The 25,481-nt window shown below is 36.3% G+C and overlaps 2 protein-coding genes across 2 annotated transcripts; both read left to right on the forward strand.

Annotated features, from left to right (window-relative positions):
- Positions 1 to 355: 355 nt before the first annotated feature.
- LOC113234603 lies at positions 356 to 9,893 on the forward strand. Its single transcript, XM_026469956.1, has 4 exons — positions 356 to 452; positions 522 to 667; positions 3,477 to 3,564; positions 9,721 to 9,893. The coding sequence occupies exons 2-4, from the start codon at positions 527 to 529 to the stop codon at positions 9,891 to 9,893; spliced, it is 402 nt and encodes a 133-aa protein (XP_026325741.1). The 5' UTR covers positions 356 to 452; positions 522 to 526.
- Positions 9,894 to 12,121: 2,228 nt separating this feature from the next.
- Positions 12,122 to 23,909, forward strand: LOC113234602 (UDP-glucuronosyltransferase 1-2-like). Its single transcript, XM_026469955.1, has 7 exons — positions 12,122 to 12,140; positions 13,334 to 13,528; positions 15,875 to 16,091; positions 17,402 to 17,621; positions 20,355 to 20,574; positions 22,136 to 22,239; positions 23,572 to 23,909. The coding sequence occupies exons 2-7, from the start codon at positions 13,461 to 13,463 to the stop codon at positions 23,787 to 23,789; spliced, it is 1,047 nt and encodes a 348-aa protein (XP_026325740.1). The 5' UTR covers positions 12,122 to 12,140; positions 13,334 to 13,460; the 3' UTR covers positions 23,790 to 23,909.
- Positions 23,910 to 25,481: the final 1,572 nt, after the last annotated feature.

Raw genomic sequence — 25,481 nt, forward strand, 5'->3', positions numbered from 1 at the left:
TCAATCAATAAGGGCACCAAAACTAGTGGCGTTTATTCACAAAAATATTAATATCATGGTAATAAAACCATATTATTATTATTATTAGAGGCATTTGCCCAGCAATGGTGTGGGATACATCAGGCTTATTGTAATTATATTATTATTAGATATAAATATCTTGGTGATCAGTAGGTCGATTCAGAACCTTACGATAGCTCAGTTGTCGACCGATTCGATTTGATATCGTACGATTTCTTTTCATTTTTATTCAAAACACTCGAATCTAAATTCTTAATTTGATTTGATTTTAATTTTTTTTTATAATCTGTTTCACCGACTAACTCCATAAACGCTGTTGGATAACGATATCGTATCTTATAACGTTTAACGCTAATGTTCTGAACAGCTCGGAAAGTGCCCTTCGATTCGAGAACGATATCTAATCGAGCGATTCGGTTAAAATATCGAAGGTTTGTGATTCGGGGTCCGGGTTCGAGTCAAAGCCAATTGAATATAAATCATATTATTATCTTTTTCAGCAACCATGAGGCTCATCCTTCTCTTGCTAAGTTGCCTTACAATTGCACACACGTACAAGATACTGGTCATCTTTCAAGTGCCTAGCAGAAGCCATAATACCATAGCCGAGGGAGTTGTTCGATCTCTATTGAAAGCTGGACATGAGGTAAGAATTGTTGTCATCGATATAAAACAATTATTTTTCATGATATCAATTTATTTAATTTTATTTATTTATTATATTACATATTGCTTACAGTAATATCCAAACACAATAATAATTCTTAAGCTAATATCATATATTGAAATAATAATGTAATCATATTTAATAAAGAATTGATACAAAATAAATTGAATGAAAATTTACAAATCATTGAATTTTATATATTGCATAAAATAAACTGAATAAAAAATTAGATAAAAACAACAAATCATGGAATTGGACATATCGCAAGTACATTATTAACAATCAAATTTTAAAACATTAACATAGTATTAATTATTCGGGATGCACAATACTTATGTGATGCTACTGTCTATGGTCAATGACTCGAGATATCGTCACGCGGAAACCGTAAAATGGGCTTTTGAGCATGCAAAGAGGTCCAAAGAGGAGTCAAAGATAAGCATCCGATTGAAGTACATAAGCGCGCGGGGCAAAGGAGCCAGATCACTTGCCCTAGAACGTGTAGAAGGTATAGCAAATAGCTTTCTTCTGTGAGGCCGCACCAGACTGGTCCTAGGCACCCAAAAGCCCATCATGGATAGTATGAATGGATTGTACAAGATTCCACGCACCAAGCGAAATATGTAGGTCATAAGAGCTAGATTGCGTCTTACTTCCAGCGTTCTGTAGCCGACCATACCCAAAATAAAAGTAGTGGGGTAAAGTAAGGGGTAAAAATCGTAAATCTTTCTATAAAGGTTACGAACAAATGACTTCTGAATTTTCTCTAACGTCGATATGTGATTATAATGAGTGGGATTCCAAATGATGGCGTTACTTTCTAGCTTGCTACGAACAAAACTATTATACAAAATACGAGATGTGAGATCACTTTTGAACGATCTTAATTGTCTCATGACATAGCCGAGACACTTACGCGAAGATTTATTTAATTTTGAGATATGTTCCCGGAAAGTCAGCCCGGGATTTGAGTACATGGTTCCATGTACCCAAATCCCTGACAGATGTAGCCCGGCTGATGTGAGTATCTTTTATTTTGTAGGTGTTGATTATTTGTTTGCGAGTGCGCGTAAACGATACAATGGTACATTTGTCAACGTTCAAGCGTAGACTGTTGTCATTGCCCCATTCAAAGACGCTATCAATGTCCTTCTGGAGGAGGACACAGTCAGCCTCCGACTTAATGGTTATGGCCAATTTGACGTCATCAGTTAGCAGCAGGTCATTAACTACAATCAAGAACATGAGTGGTCCCAGGCAACTCCCCTGACCCACACCAGAGGTAACCGTATACGGTTGGGATTGATACCGGTTGTAAAGCACATATTGCTGACGGTCTGCCAAATAGTCCGCAAAAAGTGTGCCCAAGTTTACAGAGAAACCGGTAGAAACTAATTTCCGAAGCAGAATATCACAATCAATCTTATCGAAAGCCCTCTGAAAGTCCAAGTAAGCTACGTCCACTTGCTTTTTGGAGTCCAACTCATCAGCAATAGTGGTGGTAATGTTAATCAAATTGGAAGCCGTGGAGCGGCCCGGCAAAAATCCATGCTGTTGATCACAGAACCATCCCCGAAGTTGTTCGTAGATCAACTTGTACATGATGGTTTCCATAACCTTTGCGAAAGCCGATAAGACAGCCACTGCACGATAATTTTTAATTTCGGATTTTGAACCTGACTTATCTATGGGTAGAACTTTTGATGTTTTCCAGACTCTAGAATATGTATTATGATTTATGGACAAATTTGTAATATGAAGTAACGGCCTAGTAAATGTTAGGCTTTAATTGTTTCATCGCGGTGTACACGTCAGATTCACGTTATATATAGATCGGTCAGCAATTGGCACGATTCGGGAATTGCCGCAGCCACGGCAGCGAAGGCATCATCAGGATTTAATGCGGGAACCGGCGCTAGGTACACGCTTCGAAAGAATGTCGCAAAATCATCTGCGACTGATATGAATTGGACATACCAAACACAGTGGGGTCCCTCGGCTGCTTGTTTGATTTTGTATGAGACCAAATTGTATTCGGGTTAAACTTAATAATGTTTTCAATTTTATTCATGTAAGCACGGTTACATACTGTAATTAGCAATTTGCACTGTTTCCGATAATAATAAAAAAACGCGTAATAAAGTTCGTATTTTGTAATTTTGTGCTACATGTGATAATATTTTTTTAAATTTTATAAGTTTAATCTGCTCAGAGATAGAAATTAGATAATTTACGTGACCCAGAGTTGGTCCTATAGGGTACTGTAGAGTCAAATACATTATATATTAAGATGTAGAAAATCTCAACGGCTTTATACGTATCAGATGACAGATGAACCGGGGACCAGTCAATGTTAAATAATTGTATGTATAATTTTATGAACTTCGCTCTTTTAAAGTCTCCAAAAGGTACATCAAATTTGAGATGGGACGAACAGTCGTGCGGCCTGGTGGTTAGCGACATGCCTGTCCATAACAGTTTTTTTATAACACCTAGATGTTGATGAAGCACAGGACGATTCGTAAGGTCCGCTGGTTCATTCCGTGGCTTAGTTGGCATAGCGTTTGACACGGTATGTTAGAAGATATCGGTTCGAATCCGGCCGGATCGAAGGCATTTTTTCTAAGTGTTCGATCTTTTTTATTAATTATTATTAGCAATTTCACAAAAAATAATAGAATATCATGATAGCAAAACATCGTGACATTCAATAAAAACTTGAAAATTACAATAATGGAGTTGTTCGTTTCGAAGGGTAGTTAAAATTGACCATATAAATATGTTTTAGGTAACATGGGTAACTCCGTTCGACAACAACAAGCCTCAGAAAAACTTAGTGTTGGTACATGTTGGTGGTCTGACAAGTCTCCTGGAGAGTAAGTGATTTATTTACGGTGTTGTCGTTTACCAAATAAGAGGCCATATTTGACACTTGTCATCGTGACGCGAATAGGGATGTGGTTAGTCCACATCATATCGCTAATCACATTATACGATTTTCACGAGAAGTCGATTCAAAATTTTAAGAATTTGTGATTGTTTAGATTATTTTTCGGTTCATTGTTGTTCTGGGGGCCTAAAAGACCAAATCGTGCAATTCTGTTAAAAGCAATTCATTTACAGAATTCCTTGCAATTCTGTAGCAATTCCTCTTATTTTCGTAAAATTGTCCCACATTCCGATGAATTGTATCGAATTGTTTTAATTTTGATTTTGTAATATTCATAAATGGTTTATTACGAGAATTTAGTGTAAATAAGTATGTTCATCGATAAAACAACTACATAAAAAGATTAAATTACCAAGAAACCAAGGATTTCATACATTTTCAATTACTCGGCTGGCAATAAGTTAGAAGTTGTAAATGTCAACAACAAACAATCTCAAATAAAGTTCCTAATTTTTTGTAATATTTTTTTAAATATTTTTTCCAAGAAATTGAAGTGACTCGGTGAAATTCGGCGACTAATTGCTTACAACACTATTATTAAAAAAACATAGCTTGAGAACGTAACTGTTTTCAGGACGTTTCGGGGTAACTCAAAATTGCATTTATTTTGGAATTCGAGCGAAAATAGTACTTCAAATATGTTTTGTCATATTATATAATGTTTCAATAAAATATACGTATTTTTTAAAACTCTATTATGGTAATAATTGTTTGATTATTGTTACGTTGATCGCATTTAAAGTTACATACTATCGCCTTCTTTAGCTGTCAAATTTGGCGTCTTATTTGGTGACGACTATAATAACCATCTTTTACGCCAGTATTGCCAGGTTCTATTAATAACACGAACTAACTAACAGTTGATCGATTGTTTTAGACCGACGTCAGCTGAAATATTGATAATTGGTTAAATTAATGCATAATAATCTCATTTCCCTAATCTTTCACCTTTCACATGATTTCTTTATTGACCCCATATAAACTTTAATACTTAAAACATTTCTATTGCATGTATACAATAGTTATTTGTTATCCGCTCACGCGATGCGCTCCTCCTACCGCAAAATGGCGGCTATTTGGTTTCGCAAATTAGAAAAGCATTCAGTTTAAATACAAGTTTTTATAAATAAAAATTATTATTCTGCATTGCTAAATAAATACCCTCCGTACTACCAACAAAAACATCTCAAATAAAATGCAGTAATACACCGCAAATCCTGCACTTAAAAAGCACTAATGAAATTTTTGGTGTACTTAGATAAATATGATAATATTCCGTTTGAATGGTTCTAACGTTTACCATGAAATTACTCCTTAAAGTATAGTTTATAAACATTTATATTCAGGGTAAACTTAAAAAACGCTACTTACGGTATGTTTTCAATAAATAAACACCGAAATCACCAGCCCAAACAATAACTCAAACGTATTTTTGAAGTTGTTTATTTTTTTTAAATGACAGACCCAGGTATTAAAAACTTTATGGTTTGCTAGAGTAGTTACCGAAATAGCAATTAATATTAATTCTTTTACCTGTTATAACTTCGATATGCGATAAATCGGTATAAATTCATCACCGGCACCGCTAGGTGTGGTATGCGTCTACGGCTGCATGTATCGCGTGAGCGGGTAGGCAAGGCTGCAAAGATGTTGTTCGACGCGAGTGCTTGTATTGAACCACGAGGCAAGCGGGTGGTTCAAAAATAGAATCCTGAACATAGCGAGGGTTTCAAGGCACGAGACGCAAAACAACTTTGCTGCCGAGCGAAACACACAAATTTTCACCTCACTATAGCGAGGAAAATGGTATGTGAAAGAAAAACAGTTGAACTATAGTCAAACAAATCAGTTTTAATAAACAAAATTAGTTATCGTTCAATCAATTTAATGTCAGTAGAATAAAATTTATATAGCTACCTTCGAAGTTATATTACATAACTAATGTACGGCAAATCGCGTAGTTGAACGTGTGTCATTATGTTTTTTTTTTCATCGAAATAAAAAGTTTAGTGCACAACAGTCCATAGTCAAGTCCGAATTTCAAAAACCTTTTCTGTTTAAGGCATGATTGTAACAGAATAAATTTCTAAAAACAATAGATTGTCATCATCGAGTAACCAGAAATAGAGACGAAATAAGGGCCATCCATCTCTGGCAATTCATCAGTGACTTATAAATATCAACTCTCGTTTGCACTGAAATATAGACAGCGCCAACAACTGACCTGTGTGTACGTGTCCGTATATTCCAAATATATTCTGTATTTATTGTAATAAAGATCATCTCTAACAATGGCGTGCTGTTCCATTCGGTGGTGTGGGGAAAAACAGCAAAACGTCTAATTACAAAACAAACGGAATCAAATTTCATCGGCAATTAAATATTAAATATATTATTTTGCAATTTTAGTCCATTATAGCACAGCCCAAGTTGACTGATCGATTTAAAGTAAAACAATTGACGACACCCATAGATTACACTTGTTATAGTAATGATATGGCAGAATAGTTTTCAAATAAAAAAAATGATATTTCGTCTCTATTTTTGGTTATATACTCGATGATTGTCGTTAATTATCAGTAAAACAGTAGACGTCGGCCTAAATAGTAGATCGACAAATCAGTAGACCACGCAACACTGTCTTATACGCAGGCCACACTGCGAACGAAGCTAACCGAGCTAACTAAACTAACCCAAAGATCCCGCTAAGCGATGTTAAAAAATATGTCACCCTTCTGCCGCCCATCACTCCCGCACGTAATCACCAATTACCTACTACGTGAGCTTTAAGTACAAATAACTATTCTTGTAAACTCTCCTCTCATAGATACTCCCAAAGAGGAAGACAAAAAAAGAAAGAGGCAAAGAAAAGAAAAAAAACTAATTTAATATTAAGTAGTACTAAGTATTGGACTATTCTCAGTCCACTTCTCGCACACATACTCCCAAATACTCTCGAATATAATTCACCAACACTATACATACTGTCAAAGACAAAATGTAGGCCAATAGCAGTTAGCTATGTTCGCGGTGTGGTCTGCGCTTTACGCTACCGTCTTGAACTTAGACGCTTATAGAAGATGTGAACTACTAATTATCATTTATTTATTTAAATTCACCAACGCTTGATACATTCGGTTACAACAATACTTTACACACATTTGACAAGGTGTTACAGTTAAAATGCTTAACCAATTACAGGTGAACATGACATGATATGAGTATGAAAGTTAAGACAATTATTATTAATTTGCTATTCATTTTTTGTTACTGTACTTACATTACATATATTTACTGTATTAACAAATTAAATTATAAAATAAATATAATATACATTACAAATAATATTCACTTATATGCCAAAAATTGCAATATTGACTTCTTGAAGCGAGGCAATGAGACTGTGAAGATATCGACATCCAATTCGAGAGGTAGAGCATTGACGAGCCTGGCAAATCGAGCAAACGAAGAATTTGAACCGAGGATACTTTATCGTATATTATATATATCATACATTATCTAGTCTGCAAATGTGGCTGTGATGGTGGCCGTGCTTCTAAATAAAATTAGTAATGGTGCGACTCTTGCGCCATGCTTCTATAAGCGTCTAATTTTTTTCGGCGCTGTTAGGCTTAATTAATAATAATAATACGTACACACTCAACATAACCCCGCACTAGGGAAACCCTGTGTCGTGGGTGCCGTGGACAAACACATAGACAATCACAAATTACACCCTAACTCACGAGAGAAATAAATGTAGGCCATACAAATACTTCTCCCGGCCCGGGAATCGAACCTGGGACTTCTGCGTGGCAATCCGGCATGGTAACTGTACGTAGTTTGTACGTTTGTGTAACGACATTAATTTCATTATGTTATGTAGAATTTAATCACAAAAATTCATTTTCTATTCCGTTCCGCGGTAATGCAAATTGAGCTTTGATGGAAAAATATCCGTGTTCGAAAAAAACTTTTTCGGAAAAGCAAGTATTTTTTCAAATTTCTCCTTATATTTGAACTTCTTTAAGAAAAATATTTATGAAGATGATATGATATGATAAATTTATTTGCATTCGTTATCATTATCATTTATCACAATGATATGTAGAAAAATTAGAAGTATTTAAAATTTTTGTGACAATAATTGATCTATAACGTATGATCACATATAGCTTTATTATATCAAGGTTACTTATTTTCGTTTTTTTTAAATAGAAAACCACCGGGAGACTCAGACATATTAACTAAAAATAACGGGTAACTCACGTATTTAAATCGAATTTTTGCTCGACATTGTTCGAACCAATTCGTGGTTCTTAATCATGAGATTCCGCGGCGGTGACTCGACGGAAACTGGCAGCCCGATCACTCAGTACGGCAGCGGGCGCAGGCGGCGTCGGCGAGAAACTACCCTCGTTTGCTTCATTTTTATTAAAGTATATGCAGGATTGCACACTATACTAACAACGTCACTTTCTAAAGTCTCGTCTACACTAACCACTGACGTAGTACCTAACACGGTTTTCCAGCCGGGGGTTACCGACCATCCACTATCACGATTGAAATTCGAACGACGACCAATCTCGACAGCTTCACGTACTTTCCGCGGAATGAAATGCTTTTCTCTCGCCAGTACGGACACGTTATCAAAACGAATATAGTGCGTCGAATCCGAATCCAACGAGTGTTCCGTCACTGCAGAGCCCCGATTGTCCCGGTTCTTAATACTACGTACGTGTTCCGTTAGGCTTGTGGATATGTTACGGCCGGTCTCTCCTATGTAACTCTTGCCACAGGAGCAGGGAATCTTATATACACCGGGAACATTCAATGGGTCCTTATCCTTCGGTGAACGCACCAACTGTCTAAGTTGGATGTGAGGGCGGAAAATCGTCTTGATGCTATATCTTCGGCGAAACAAGTGTCCGATTTTATCCGTTACTCCCTTTATGTAAGGTAAGTATATCGGCAGCCTCTCCACTACCGCCGGACGAGAACGAGTAAACGCGTTCACGACACGATTACAATGCCTCCAGTTAAAGCCGTTGCTTTCCAATACACGTTTAACATGATCTAGTTCCAGGTTCACGTATTGTGGATCACACAGACTTAAGGGTCGACTTAATAAATGGCATGGATGATGGTGTGAATCTGCGCTAAGGTACCGGTCGGTATGCGTCGGCTTACGGTAAACTGTAGTAAACAAACGACCACAAGATTGACGCATAACCAAAACGTCCAAAAATGGCAATGCTCCTTCACTTTCTCTCTCCACCGTGAACTTAACTTTATCGTACACAGAATTGAGGTAGTCAAAGAATTCCGGAAAACTATTTTTCGAGATAATAGCGAAAATATCATCCACATACCGCCACCAATATCTAGGTGTTACAGAGGCGTTTTTTGAAGCTTTTTCTTCTAACCACTTAGAATAATAACGCATAGAATGATAGTTTCAAATCAAACGAACTGTCACAAGTGAGGCAAAAATCAAATTCAGTTTTAGTACTAGGTTAATTTTCGGTTTTAGTGAATATTTATATAAAAATACAAGTTGAAACGCGTTACTTTCTTGTGGAATGTGATGTTAGTATCTATTTTATGTTTGTCTGACGTATTTTTACACTCATTTACCGCACATTTCGTCATTTTTAGCTAAAATTCTGGAGCTGTTCGCGGTGCAAGTTGACCTTGAGCACTGAAGGCCCGCCCGCTCGTGTAGGCCCTTTTGGCGCGCTTCAATTTGCCTCACTTAGCTTGTGCGGACTAGATTTCTATGCGTTATTATTCTAAGTCTAACCACTCCATGACGATGTTAACAGTTACGGAAGCAATTGGTGAACCCATGGCCACTCCATCAATTCGTAAGTAGTAATCACCGTGCCATACCAAATACCCACTTTTCAGACAAAACTCAATTGATTTTATATACACGGCAGGAAAATCTGTGGCACTTAATAGGTCCGAGATAATTTTAATTATTTCGTCTACCGGTACATTGGTGAAAAGAGATTAAATAAACGACTTAAATACGTGAGTTATCCGTTATTTTTAGTTAATATATTTTTGTTTTCTCCAGAAATAGACATGACTGACAGCACCAACAGGCAATCTTTATCAATGTTACTTGAGCTTGGGAGAAATGTCACTTCTATTATGACGGAAAATAAGCAGTTCAGAGATATTTTGTTGACGCAACAATTTGACGCTGTTATAACTGAGTGGTTCTTCACAGATACACCTGCAGGGTGAGTTACGATTACATTTATCAATTATTAAAATTATAAATTTAATTCATACGGCTGCCGCGAGATGCATAGTGCGTCCGGGATGTGTCGGCTGCCCCATAACAAAACCTACACGCCTACCGCTTCACTGAGTCCGTTCCTGGGGGCCTACCACAACCTCTTAAAACAATATTCCTTTAATCTTACATTGACTTTATGTACCATGTAGCGTTTAAAGTAAGCTTATTGTAATGTTAAAACTATGATGTTTTATTGTTAGCTTTGTGACTATTCATTCACTCAGTTCGTACTATGACGCGACTTTGACATTAAAGTAATATTGCTCTTATGTCAAATTTAGCAATCTTATAATAGTTACACGGATGCAATGGAAACAATATTACTTTCAGTTTTATTGTCATAATATTGATTTGTAATGATTAAAAGTTAAGTTGAACTTATTTATTTCCATATATCTTTTCAATATTTTGTTTATTTTTTATTTAATAGCACATAGAAAATAATTTCTTGTTAAATAAAAATACGCGATGTTTATTTCGTAAAATTATGACAGCGCCATCTATTTGCTCCTTGGCGAAATTAACAGTTGACACTAGACTATAATTCCGAATTCACAACGTGACTATCAAGACTCAGTTTGTTTTATTTATTTTTCTTCATGAAAATGCGGAAAAATAATTGAAAACAACGTAATTTGCATAGATTTCATTATTACATACTTTTCTTTTTTTGGCAGTTAAAATTCTCTGAATGTAAATAATGTTAAATACTTTTACATTATACTACGAAAGGACGATTCGGAACATCAAAAAAGAAAGAGATGGCATTATACAGTTCATATAGAGTCATTTCTTTCCTATTTTTAGTAAGGAATAGACAATATTGGGAAATCATTCGTTCTTTCAGTCACTTTAGCAATAATACATTACTTGGTTGATAGGTTTGTCAAATATTGTAGTACGAATATGAGTAATATTATATATATATATAAGATTGTTTTTGAGAAAGTTATGGTAGGCCTCCTGAGGTAGTTCCGCGGTGCAGGAGTGACAATTTACATCAGCTATGTCGTACTGCACACAGGAAGATTTTTCTGACGATATTCAGCAAGTCGATTAAAAAAAAAGTGCCTACCAAATTAATCATTGTTGTTATGTAACGGTAACAGAAAAAAAACTATTTCATTGATAATTGAAATGAATAGACTAGCCATTCTGCACTTTTTTCAATCAACTTGTTATTGAATACTTGTTATTTAACTGCTTCCGTGGCCGAACGGTTACCATACCGGACTGCCACACAGAGGTCCCCGGGTTCGATTCCCGGGCCGGGAGAAATATTTGTATGGCCTACATTTATTTCTCTCGTGAGTTTGGGTGTAATTTGTCGTTGTCTATGTGTGTGTCCATGGCACCCGCGACACAGGGTTTCCCTAGTGCGGGGCTATGATGAGTGTGTGCGTTATTATTATTATTATTATTAAAAAATACCGTCAGAAAAATCTTGTTGAAATTATCTCGTGTGTACCGCGACATTGACATAAACTGTCACTCCTCGCGGAGTGACCATCGATTTTAAATCCAGAATTTAAAATTCCATTTCCAATAACGCTACTACTGCAATTTTTTACGGCCTGCCAGAAATAGTTGGCGTTACTATGTGTCCTGAAACGCGCTTACGAAGTATTCATTACCATAGGATAAGACAGTTAAGATATTTTGTTAATTAATAAATTATTTGTTAAAGCTCTAGAAATTTATAGGGATAGGTAACCGGAGAGCAGTATAGATAGGCCTACAACAAACCTATCCTGCAAGGTGGGAACATTCACAAATCCCTACAAGTTTCTAGAGCTTTCAGTCAGCTGTCCCACCGAGGGTTACCTATCACAAGCTAGAAACATGATTTACAGAATTTTCTTTCTCCGAAAACCTTCAAACTTTTATTGAATCGATTTTGTTTAATTTGTCCGAAAACTCGTTACGGTTTTTTTCATTACACAATTTAATGTTTCACTATTTTGACACAGTTATTCGTTTCCAGATTTTTATTTCCCCAACAAACCGTTTGACCAATTAAATATTTTTATTTTGTGAAAAAACGATATCCATATGTAATACATTTTTGTTGTATTATTTCTTATTACAGATATAAAATGTATTAGAACGTGTCGCACAATACAACTCGTCAAATTACGCACCTCGCGTCAATTTGATCGAGTTGTAGTCGCCCGCTTCGCTTTGCTCGCTCGGCTCGTGCGGCTTTTTCATATACTAACGTAACCTAAACCCACAGGAGTGGATCGAGCCAGCTAGGAAATGCAAACAAACTCGGGTCTGGTACTCGCCTCGATTCCGTTATACGTTATATATTACATTTCAGATGACAGAAAAAACATAGCACAATGGTATGACGAAAATTACGTAACTGGAACTTGCAGTGCACCAGCAAAGTACAGTCCAGAATTTTGTAATTGTAAGGTAAAATTGTATGGCGGCACAATTTTTTCTAAGAATAATAATTTTGTCGTAACGAATTTTCAGCAATCTAAATTATATGGAAAACAGACAGTATAACAAACATGATTAGACCAAACAAACTTCTGCCCAAAGAATATGTATGTGTAATAATATATTCTAATAATAGGTTTTCGGACAAACGATACCACTGCTGTAAGACATTTCTGTGTTACAAATTTATACCAAAACTGTCATCGCACTAATGAAAAAAGTCGAACCGTTTTCCGAGTATTGAAAATCGGAGAAAAGAAATTCGAGTTTGTGATAGGTTACCCTGCTCTCCTTATACTTTTAGTTCACTAACTGGGACTGCAAAAGTGGAGCGCGCATGTCATGACTGTGGCGCTACAACTGCGCATCTAAATATCATATAGCAATGTCAATACAATTTTTGAGTAAATACGCTATTCTGTGAAAGATCATTAAAACTTTTATGTATAGGTTCATTGTAATAGCAGTGCGATATGACAATTAATAGCGTCACTACAGCGCATTCATAAGCATCTATATATCATTTAGTAGCAGTAGAGCTCCTTGTGAAAGAGTTCGTCCAGGGTAGTACTGCCACCTTATCTATTTCTGCCGCCAAGCAGTAATGTCAGTATTACTGTGCTCCGGTTTTGAGTGGTAAGAGTGCTGGTGAAATTATAGGCACATGGGACTTGTCAACTTATGTTTCAGGGTGACGGGAGCACTGGTAGTGCCCTCAGATCTTTGCAATTTAAAGCTCTGAGTGGCACTGTAAATGTTATGGACAGGCGTGTGGCATGCCATCAGGCGCACGACTTGTTCGTCCCGTTACTTGATGTTATAAAAAAAAATCTAATTTGAAACGCTGTTAACATTACTTGTACCTATTTATAACTACGGCGATTTCTTCTTCCACGCCTCCATCGTTATTGTAACAATTGAATTTAAATTTCAGTTACGCAGCAATACAACAAGTCCCTTGGATACTATTTTTCCCCGGTCCCATACCTATTCATCTTGAAAGTCTCGTGGACGACTTTCGCTCATCTACAACTGTGCCGTCACTATTCAGTGGATTCTCGATGCCTATGAATTTTTGGCAACGGCTGAGCAATACTATGACAAATATGTTCTTTATGGGATTGATGTGGTGAGTATACGGTGTCACACATCGAGGTGATTATAGTATATCACAATTAGATGTCCAAAATGTAAACAAAGAAATGTCATGAATTGTCGCTATCAAAGTGTGAATGGAGGTGTGCTAAACCTTCTATTTTTAAACGGAACGGGAAAAGGTGGAGAATCTCATTTTCTACCATTGACTTACAATTATATGGACATCGGGTCCGCGCTAAAAAGTGTCCAAACTTATAGGGCGTTAAAATCGTATACAGAGCGTCATTCACGCTCTAGTCTTCGTTTGTTCGACTGACAGCGAAGCAAGCAAAATTAGACAGTACTGCGATGACATTACAATTTAAATTCCACGTTTTAGATTTGTCATATTCCTTGACATGTCACTACGTTTAAATAGGTTGACTTGGGACATTTTTTTCGTGGTTTTTGTATTAGACCCGTCGTCCATTTATTTGTAAGTCAATGTTTTCTACAATTTAAATTATTAACCGACTTCAAAAAAAAGGACGAGGTTCCCAATTCGACCGTATGTTCTTGTTTTTTTTTGTATGTATGTTACGTGATAACTCTGGCTCCGGCGGAAAATTTGTGAACCGATTTTAGTGATTCTTTTTTTTTGTTGGAAAGAGGGTATCTCAGAAGTGGTCCCATTTAAATTTAAAGAAAATATTCGACCTCTAAGGGCGGTAAACTAGGGGATGAATGACTTTTGAGGTCGGTTTTCTTAGTACTCTGTACTGAGGTTAGGTTATGTTAACAATCCATGACAACAAACGCATTTTTTTAAATAAATTTTATCCCGTTTACTAGGGTAGGCAAAGGTTCCACCATACAGCCTCTTCATATATTTCGACGAAGGCCAAACAAACGCTTCAAAACAAAAAACCGAAGAGATAGAATAGAACTGGCCAAGTACAGCGTACATTTTAACCAATATTTTTTCATCTCACTACCTCGGAAAGGCTTTCTTTCTCATTAGAAATCTGCGCGCAAAACCGTTTTTTGCACGCTAGCGTGTAAATAGTTATTTTTGATACAAGTGCGGAAAGTTAGTCATTATTCACGAGACTCGAGGCTTCTTCTCGAGTCAAGACTCGAGACAAGTGAAAATGACAAATCCGCACGTGTATAAACGACGTTTTTTAATACATTTGCGAAAAACTACATTGAAGGTAAAATAAAATAGTATATTCTAGTGGCGCAGCGCGCAGCGGTCACGTAATACCTTCGGTCATAATTACTACTCAAGCAGCCATCTTTATAGAAAGCATTTCGGTTTTTTGAAGAAGTACAACATTAGTTTAATTACTATAATTTGTTACCTTTCTAGCTTATGGCTCATTGAGCCATGAGCTAGAAATGACTTGAGATGAGCTAGAATGACTTGACATGAGAATGAGAAATGAGAGCTAGAGACAATGCTCAAAAAATGCAAGAATAGTTATTTGTTGTTATTTGACGCGAGTTAATACAAGCATTGAGTAATCGAAGGAAGCTAAGATTGAACCACAAGCGAAGCGAGTGGTGTGGTGGTATGGCCGGTAATTTTGGTAAATTTTCGCGTTGAAACCTCGTGTACGATGAGGGCATGCCGCCAACGTAATTGCAGTTAATAGCGGAGGGTGGGCGGTCCTTTATTTCGTCATGTTTCGCGTCGAGTTTAAGGTTAGTGCTCTTCAAACTCGTGGACTTGCCTCTTTACAATACCCCGCATTTAGGGCGCAGTGCTGCCAAATCATCCCATTTAAGAATAAGAATAAGAATATATTTATTGCATAACTATAGGTAATTACATATGATCTTAAAATAGTACATTGGTTTGTGCTCTATAGTTTACCAGTTAAGGTGTACAATATTGTTAAATGTCAGAGATTAAAATTAAAATTAAATTGAATTGAATTACAATATGAAAGAAAAAAAAACAATTATTTATAACATGTCACATCGCTAGTCTCCAAATTTGTCATTATCGTCAAAAAACTCTTGTACACTATAATAAAGTTTTGTACTCAACCAGTTACTAAAAGCATTTTTAAATTTTACGTACTCAAATTTTTTAAATTCATTCGGCATGCTGTTGTATGTCTTGACCGACATTACGTAAAAGTTTCTGTGGTAAAATGCTGAGGTACGATTGCCCGAGTAAACCATTCTATGCCCATGTCTTTGAGACGGCTCTATGTTGCAAATTCTCATATGTCGCTTCTGAACATCTTTATACCTGAGGAGTTGATCGCCAGGGTTCCACCTACCCTCCTCAAGTTCAGAGTAGAAGACGCGCTTCGTCAGTCTATCCACCGTCATACGTGATATTCTTCTAATAAACTGTTAATAAAGAAAATTTGATACTTTACAGGTACAATGCAGTGACTGACGCATCCTATTACGAATATCACTTCTCCTCTCTAGCTCAAGCAAGAGGGGTAGATCTACCCCCTTTCGGGGAAGCTACATCTAATATATCCATATTGATGCTCAACTCTCATCCTTCCATCGCTCCGGCGCAGAGTCTACCACCCAACGTCATTCATGTTGCTGGATACCATATTGATGATGATACTCACTTACCTCAGGTGAGAATTTTATCCACCGCCTTTAAGAATTTTGACAATCCTGTAGATACTGAACGAATGAACATATTGCTGCGACGAAAGTCCTTCAAACAGGGGGTTTAATCCTTAAATGTCTTTTTGTGATACGACGTGACGAACAAGTCGTGCGCCTGATGGTAAGCGACACGCCTGTCCATAACTATTGCTGTGCCACTCAGAATTTTAAATCACAAAGATCTGAAGATCACTAGTGATCCTGAGACATAAGTAGACAATTCCCATGTACCTGTAATTTTACTCTAACCCTTCAAAACCAAAATGCAGTAATGCTCACATTGCTTGGCGGCAGAAATAGGTAAGGTAGGGCAGTACATCCCTGTATGAATAGTTCTACAAGGAGCTCTACTGCTACTAAATTTCTGATCATAGTCGAACGCTGGTCAAACACAGATTGGAAAATGTCTCGGTTTTAAGAAGGATTCTCTTCACGATTCACATCCAGTATCTGTATACCACTGCTGAAGCCTTTTGTAAAAGCAGCATACATGATTTCACCTCTGCATCTGGCAACGATATAGGGGTAAGAGGAAATGAGAAAACTGCAACTAACCTAATGTTTTGTTGTTGGTAACTCCGAAGAGGTACGTGTGTCACAGTATGCTAATAGGAAAATGAGCTGAAAGATAGCATTATTACAAATGAAAGTTAAGAAATTTTAGCAAGTTCAAAAAGTGCCAGCGAATACAACATCTCTCATAGACCTGTGTCGATCGATCAATCCTGGTGATCCGGTTTATCATGACCCGTGTTTAATGTCAAATGATTCGATCATATGTTCTATCATCAGTGACTCGTCCCTCACGATGCATTTGAGCGCTCGGTTGATCGAACGCAAGGTTCTACCGAATGAATCCTAATAAACCGAATGAGATGGTGAATTGGAGCCTGCGGACTTCACGTAAGAACGAATGAGGCAACAATAATATTGCCAGTTGCAGACTGAGTATATTTGAATTACTGAAGTCTCTAAAATTATAAACATGAAAGTCAAATTTTGCCCGTTTTTGTGTCAAACAAAAATGATCAAAATTCTAAAATAATCGAATATTTTTCGAAACCTGTGGACCAGGGTCACAAGATACGGGATTTAGAGTCGATCGTACACGGTGGACATAGCTCTATCCCAATATTCGGCCTATTTATATAATATTGAAAGTACTGCTGAAAAATGAATTGTTTGTCCCAAGCCTAATCTAGATCTCTGACCCGACGCAACTTCGCATGTCTTCGAAGCCTTTTTAAACTTTGACGCATATGTGCTCTTTCTACAGGATCTTCAAGAAATAATGGACAACTCTCCACACGGAGTGGTTTACTTCAGCATGGGTTCAGTAATAAAACCATCTTCAATCCCAAAAGAGACGATACGTGATTTAATTAAAATTTTCGGGTCATTGAAAATGACAGTGTTATGGAAACTAGATGAAGTACCCGCGGTATTGCCAAAGAACATTCATGTGAGGAGTTGGTGGCCGCAAGCCAAGATATTAGGTAAGCATTCACATATATTTCACCTACCACAGGTATACAGATCAGCAATTAGCAGTTTATATGGTGCATCGCCCCTTGGTTTCATATATCGGGCATAATTTCGAGTTCTCGAAAGTAATTTTTGCATAACTTGCATTAACTCAATTTTTCGCTGTGGTTTTCTACAATAGTGGCCTATCTAAAAGCGTCTAATTCATCAGGAAGATGGTTTGAAAAACCTTAAAAGCGTCTGCCGACCAAAGTTGATCAATCGTAGACCATCCCAATGTTGTCATTTGATAATTCTAATCCCAAAGCTTGGAACCCAATCACAATAAAATTTAGCATTTTCTGAAAAATTCGTAGTAATAAATAAAAAAGGGATCTATTTTTGAATGGGTCACGATCCTTGAAAAGCAACACACTGCTCTAGCTGCTTTAGAACTGGAGATAGTTTCATGTACTTACTTATATTAAATATAAATTACAATTGTCTTGTGTAATATGTCATAAAACACACACATATTAAATTTCACATGTCACACAAATTCTTAATGTATTTACAATTTTTTAATACTCAATTGCATTCTCAAAAGTTTACAATGTAGCAGGACACGCTTAAATTAGAGTTTTGGGACGCTATTGGGCACAGCAAAAACACACAGCGAGGGCAACATTTAACAAATAAAATCAAATAATCAAATAAAAACTATTGTAATACTATATTATTATTTTGAAAGATTAATAAATATCTATTTAAGCTATCAACAAAGAAAATAAAATTCCATAATAATGACAAAATATTGTAGTAAGCATGCCTAGTATTATTTATACTTGTATGTCAACTAAATACACTGTTTACATTCATTATTTTAATAGGAACATATTTGTTTATCGTTTAAATATTAGCTTACATTGTAGTAACTTTTACTTACTAAAATTTTTTTCAAATATGATGTAAAACTGTTGTCGCCGGGTATATTTCTTATGGCGTTTGCGAACTTATTATAAATTTTTATAGATTTTTTATACAAATGGACTTGATGAATGGAGAGACAGGGTTGGATTTGGTAATACAATTCTGTTTTGGTGTCGAAAACAATAGTTTGTCTTGCCGTTTTTTATAGAGATTAAAACATTAAGCTTCCATCCATTTGCGATTGTCAGTAACTACTGATTGTATTGTGATTATACGAGTATTATTACACACTGGGTTCCATGGCAAGGATTAATGTCATCGTTACGATATGAAGATAGACAACCTAATGAAAATAAATTACTTCTGATTGTAGCTACAACATTATGGTTTAGGCTATTATCACGCTGCACCGCGCCCCCCCCCCGCCGAGGGCCGCGGCGAACCGCAGTGTATAGCACACTAATCGCGGCACTGCCGCGCAGATTTTTAAACTTAAGGACATATTTAGTTTTTTACAATAGATATTTATCTATATTATTTATCTACTATTCCATCCATATCTTAGGTATTATATTATAAAATATGTATTTATCTAAGTATTTATATAATTAAAACAATTTAATATTTTTATATTATTATTTTTTGTTTTGTTGTGCACATATGCCCGTTCTTTTAGTTATAGTGTCCTGTATTTAGGTCTGCAGGAAGAAATTTCTATTAGAAATAAGCAGAACCTTTTGTTTTTAATTTCGCTTGTATTCTTTGTGACTTGTTGTATATTTCCTGTACAATAAACTATTAAATAAATAAATAGATATCGACGTCGATAAATTTATATTTGCAATTGAAAATCGACCAAATTTTTCTTCATATTTTCTTAAATCTTTGTAATGAAGTTGAAATTATCCATTTATCGATCTGGTTCGTAAAAAGGGTTGTATCCAATATCTTCGGTGTCTTTTTATTTAAGTAAACAGAAACCAAATAGTATAACTGCAGCGACCTGAATGAGTTCAGTATTATTAACCATTTTTGTCAAAGAAGGATCTCATCTAGATGTAAAGTCACTACGGCGATCAACTACGAAGCGAGTACTTTCCGTGGCGCGGGGCCGCTAGACCGCTGCCCCCGCGCAGTTTAAACCGCGCGTTGACGCGGATCGCGGGCGCATCGGTACAGTGTGTTAATCGCCTTAGTTATCAATTCTTTGAATATTCATTAACGGGTTTACACAGAGGCTCTATCGCGCGTGATACAGCAAACGTTTAAAGACGTTGGAAGGAAAAGGGCATCGACAAGGAAAAGATTGCACTCCAACACGCGCCAGTTTCACGCGGTCTATCCTGCGTCATTAGGCTTTACAAGGACGCTCGTTTTATTGTAACGAACACGACCAATCGCACGCGTACGTTAGCTTAAAAATTCAGACAAGTAATTTCGTTCAGGTTTTATCGCGCGCAATCCAGGATGCCTACCATAACCTTTCAAAACACAATCTTATTTCAATGTAAGCTTATATTAAGCTTATTATAATATTACTCATATTCGTACCATGACAAACATTTCTAAAGTGACTGAAAGAACGAATGATTTCCCAATATTTTCTATTCCTTATTAAAAGTAGGAAAGAAATAACGCTATATGAACTGCCATCTCTTTCTTTTATATTTCTTGAATATTCTCATCTCATTTTCTTGAATATTCTCATAGCACGTCAAATAAATAACTTCATTGAAGAGTCTCACCTATCCTGAAGCAACACACACACGTAACCCCACTCAGTTTTATTTAAGATAATGATCGTCATCGTTTATGTTTATTCTTAATTGTTTCAGCGCATCCTAACATTCGCCTATTTATAACCCATAGTGGTGGCCTTAGTACAATTGAAGCAGTCCAGTACGGAGTCCCTCTCCTCGCTGTTCCCGTCTTCGGCGATCAGCCCGGCAATGCACGTCGAGCCGAACAAGCTGGGTTTGCACGAGTAGTGCCATATGAACCGACATTAGCTCCAAAATTGGAGATAGCTTTGAAAGAAATGTTGGGTAATGATAGGTGAGCCCTTGCATTAAATTTCTTCTGATCGGAAGACTATGGTGACATTACCCAGAATATTCAAACTAGAGATCATTCAGATGAGTTCGATACGTAAATTGGTGTTCCCCTACCGGGATCTCAGCCCATAGTAAAAACCAATAGTCCAGCCAGGTCTGTAATGTATTTTCTGGTAGATCACTGTAAATTAGATTAAAATCAAATTTCTTTTCTAATATTTAAGAGGAGGAGAGGAAAAATTCCTAATCTTCGATTTAATTTTAGAGGGATATATCCACTTTAAAGTTAAAAATAAAATATTGTATGAGTAACTACACGATATATTCAGGCATAGACATTAATCAGAAACATAAAACAATAAAGTTTCTAATTTTCACATTTTTTCGATTTATCCTCGAAATGCTACAGGTTATTAGGACAAAAATTAGATAATTAATTATATTTATGCATGATCGACAATTGTCACTACGGATTTTTTTTAATCCCTTTAGTTTTAGAGTTATTCCGCTAAAACGAATTTGGTACTTTTAATGCGCAAAATTCAACATCTCCTGTCGCAAGTCACGCGAACTTCAGGCATATATTTGTTTCACAAATTTGGGCGGAGCCAACGTCAAAACTTTTTTGGCATGCTTCCTCTTAAATCTATTTGAACTTGCTCAGGCGACCCGTTGGCGCGAAGGAGTTCCATCTACCTTTACCCAGCTTTCTGTAATGGTGGCTACTAGTGACGCGTTCAGCGTGGCTACGTTCTGGGCCACAATAGATAGATAAAACTTTAATTATCTTGCATCACACGCACAACAATGTAGTACGTAAATGGATTTAGTAGCAGTAGAGTGCTATGTGAAAGAGTTCGTCCAGTACCTTACCTGTTTCTGCCGCCGAGCAGTAATCTCAGCATTACTGTGTTTTGAAGGGTAAGGGTGCTGGTTAAATTACAAGCACTTGGGACTTGCCAACTTGTGTGTCAGGGTGACGGGCGTCGAGACAGTACCTCTCAGATTTATGCGATTTAAAGCTCTGAGTGGCACTGCAACTGTTATGGACAGGCGTGTAGCCTTACTATCAGGCGCAGGACTTGTTCGTTTCGTCACTTGATATAATAACAAAAAATTAATATATATATATATATATATATATATAACAAGAAATCAAAATGAAAGAAACAAAAATTTAAATAATAATAATATTTAACTGCCTCCGTGGCCGAACGGTTACCATGCTGCCACGCAGAGGTCCCAAGGTTCGATTCTCGGGCCGAGAGAAATATTTGTATAGCCTACATTTATTTATCTCGTGAGTTTTGGTGTAATTTGTGGTTGTCTATGTGTGTGTCCATGGCACCCGCGACGCAGGGTTTCCATAGTGCGGGACTGTGTTGAGTGTGTACGTATTAATATCAAAAATCATAAAAACAAAATACTGACGTCATGAATAACAGCTTGGGTGTACTGCAGCAAGCCAAATAGGTCGTGGCTCAGAGCGAATTATGCCCAAAAGGTAACACGTTGCGGTGCAACAAAAGTCACCAATGAACTTTATCTTCCTATCATTCCAGATACTACAACAGAGCGAAATATCTGTCGACACTTTTCAACAATCGTCCGGAACCGCCGTCTAAATTGATATCGCATTATGTTGAATTAGCTATAGAAAGCAAAGGTGAGTCTTTAGCCAATATTTAAAACAATCGGTATATTATGACAAATGGGGAAGTTGTAAGTTGTTTATATCAAACCCTAGGTATTTGTCGATGGTCTGGTTCGTAACGAAAAAAGGCAGTTGTGCCTTTTTTCGTTCCGAGGGCAGCGTATTTGTTCAGGATCAGAATGAAAAACTCGTTCAACTGCTTACTGACTACGTTTATTGCTCGAATTGTTGACTAATGGGTCGGAGATTTCTAAAATCTCTCACTAGGTGTCACTTACGTCGCCGAAAGTCGAAAACCAGTACGACCTATATAACAAAAACACATATGGTGAATTCCCCATCGAGTCGAAGAAATTTTCAAAGAAACACGTAGCTAACTTGGCTATATAATGCCCCAAATAAGTCACTGAGAACGACATACTTTCTTAACACGTCAGGTTCAAGGTCAAGCGAGGTTACTTAAGTTCAAAGCATTCGCTTAAAATGTTATCTAAACAGAGATTTAATTGCAATTCAGCCACATACTAATTAAATATTTAATTAAGAATTTTTTTATAAATAATTGATATTAATTATTTACTGTATTAAAATTTCGCATTTCTGTCATTGACTTACAAATAAATGGACGACGGGTCTAATACAAAAACCACAAAAAAAATGTCCCAAGTCAACCTATTCGAAATTTAAATTGTAATGTCATCGCAGTATCGCGCTGTCAGTCGAACAAATGAAGACTAAAGCGGAGTTTGACGCTCTGTATACGATTTTAACGCCTTACAAGTGCGGACACTTTTTAGCGCGGACCCGACGTCCATATAATTGTAAGTCAATGATTTCTGTAATATTTTTTTACATGCTTTTGACAACATTTTAGTTCGAGTTGTATTATCTATCGAAGAATAAATAATAAAAAAAACAAAACGCCCGCCATTTACTAAACCCGTAATTGATGTGTTGTGAACCAATTATATTGCATTTATTTCCTCGCAAAAGTGTTAAAAAACATTGTACGTATCATGGACGGTATGGCTTATGGCTTCTGGCTTCTAATAGATACTCGTTATACCTCATATAGATACCTCAGTCAACCGTAACCATGGGACCTGTAAAGGGCCCGAAACGTCGGTTTGTTTGAAAAAACAAATATACGCGATTTAAATCCGGAAAAATAGTTTCATTTCCTATGTGTAACAATCGCGAAAACCTAAGAACTCGATAAGTTCTTATTTATCGTCCTTAATTCACAATATACTATGTGTATGTACTGTACTGTCCGTCTTTGTGTCATGATTTCTTTATATTAGACCATAATTATATGCATCCTAATTATTGTAATATCCACAGGAGCCTACCACCTTCGTTCAGCGACGCATTTGTACAAATGGTACGAAAGATGGATGCTGGACCAAGTGGCATTCCTTGTATTAGTACTGTACGGGTTGAAGAAAATAATACAGAAAGTTTGTATTATGATGTGCGGAAAAAAACAGGAGGTGGAAAGGATAGGAGGTTTATTAGAAAAACAGAAGTCTAATGCCGGGCGTAAGAAAAAGGTGCAATAATAATCTTTTAAGAGGGAGCAGAGGAAAAATTCCTAATCCTCGATTTGATTTTAGAGGGGTATATCCACTTTAAAGTTAAAAATAAAATATTGTATGAGTAACTACACGATATATTCAAGCATAGACACTAATCAGAAACATAAAACAATAAAGTTTCCTCGATAGATAAAAATCACGAAATGACCTCTAATTTTCACATTTTTTCGATTTATCTTCGAAATGGTACAGGTTATTAGGACAAAAATTAGATAATTAATTATATTTATGCATGATCGAGAATTGTCACTACGGATTTTTCTTAATCCCTTTAGTTTTAGAGTTATTCCGCTAATACGAATTTGGTAATTTTAATGCGCAAAATTCAACATCTCCTGTCGCATGTCACGCGAACTTCAGGCATATATTTGTTTCACAAATTTCGGCGGAGCCAACGTCGAAACTTTTTTGGCATGCTCCCTCTTAATGAAATTAATAAAAAATATTTATTATTACAGACCAAAATACAATTGGGATATTATTATTTGATCCTCAAAGAAATAATTGATCTATTGTTAATGTGCACCTTTTGAAATAAACGATATTTTTTATGTTTGACGTTGTATATTTATGTATTATAATTGTTCCATCTATGTTAGTTGATCTACGGATAAATTATAAATGAACTGCATTCAAGATTGTTACCAAGTGATTATGTTTAACCTTACTAAATTAATATTTGGTATTCAAAAATAATATTTGGTCCTCTTTTTAACCGACTTCAAAAAAAGGAGGAGGTTCTCAATTCGACTGTATGTTTTTTTTGTATGTAAGTTACGTGATAACTCCGGTATTTGTGCACCGATTTTCATGATTCTTTTTTTGTTGGAAAGAGGGTACCTCCATAGTGGTCCCATTTAATTTTGAAGAAAATCAACCAGCTCTAAGAGTGGCTGTTCACGCATGAAGATTCATTTTTATAAATAGCGCCTAAATTTTATTATAAGGAGCAATTATTTTAATGGTTGATTTTGCTATTCTCTAATTCAAGGCGTTTTTATCTCTCCGTATACTTTGAGTAGTGAGAACCGATCTCTTGTGTCAAGTTCCGCATAGTGGCGAACTAGGGGATGAATCCGGGTTTGCGCACTTTTCGGTAACCGATTTCAAAAAAACTTGGCATATAGATATAATTCCACGTACTTTTGAGGTCGGTTTTTTTAGTCCTCTGTACCGAGATTATTATTTTATCATTGGTAATTTTTTTTAACGATTGACGACACACTCCGCGCTGCGTTCAGTAGGTTAGGATGAGTTAGAATATGAAAAAGTCAAATCATATTATTATTAATATAATATTCGCATACAAATATTAGTAAATAAATGCATTTACTTAGTTTTAAAAATAAGTATCTAAATTAGCCTTAGTTTAGAACCCCTACATAAAACTAAAAAACAAAAATGGCGGACTGAATTCGAATAGGTCTTTCGAGACCTATACTTGGAACGCGTCGGACGCAAATTAACTAGAACACCTGAATATCTTTATGAAAAACTAACGTGGTCATCTAGTGTTAATGTACGCTACAGAGAGTGATCTGTCCGATCATGTGTACTTATGGTACAACAACATAGAACTGCAGCTTTTCGAGGTAGTATCGAATACTCGGCCTCAAAGTGCTGGAACGATATTCAACCACCTATACGCAACGAGAC

This window comes from Hyposmocoma kahamanoa, unplaced genomic scaffold, assembly GCF_003589595.1.
Source record: "Hyposmocoma kahamanoa isolate Upper Pololo Valley unplaced genomic scaffold, ASM358959v1 85398, whole genome shotgun sequence".
Lineage (NCBI taxonomy): Eukaryota > Metazoa > Arthropoda > Insecta > Lepidoptera > Cosmopterigidae > Hyposmocoma > Hyposmocoma kahamanoa.

Excerpts from the sequence above, each read along its gene's own strand:
- LOC113234603 (XM_026469956.1), top strand. The coding sequence starts at position 527 with ATGAGGCTCATCCTTCTCTTGCTAAGTTGCCTTACAATTGCACACACG. Across the intron at positions 668-3,476 it reads TATTGAAAGCTGGACATGAG|GTAACATGGGTAACTCCGTT; the intron begins GTAAGAATTGTT and ends AATATGTTTTAG. Across the intron at positions 3,565-9,720 it reads TCTGACAAGTCTCCTGGAGA|AAATAGACATGACTGACAGC; the intron begins GTAAGTGATTTA and ends TGTTTTCTCCAG.
- LOC113234602 (XM_026469955.1), top strand. The coding sequence starts at position 13,461 with ATGCCTATGAATTTTTGGCAACGGCTGAGCAATACTATGACAAATATG. Across the intron at positions 13,529-15,874 it reads TTCTTTATGGGATTGATGTG|GTACAATGCAGTGACTGACG; the intron begins GTGAGTATACGG and ends GATACTTTACAG. Across the intron at positions 20,575-22,135 it reads GAAATGTTGGGTAATGATAG|ATACTACAACAGAGCGAAAT; the intron begins GTGAGCCCTTGC and ends CTATCATTCCAG.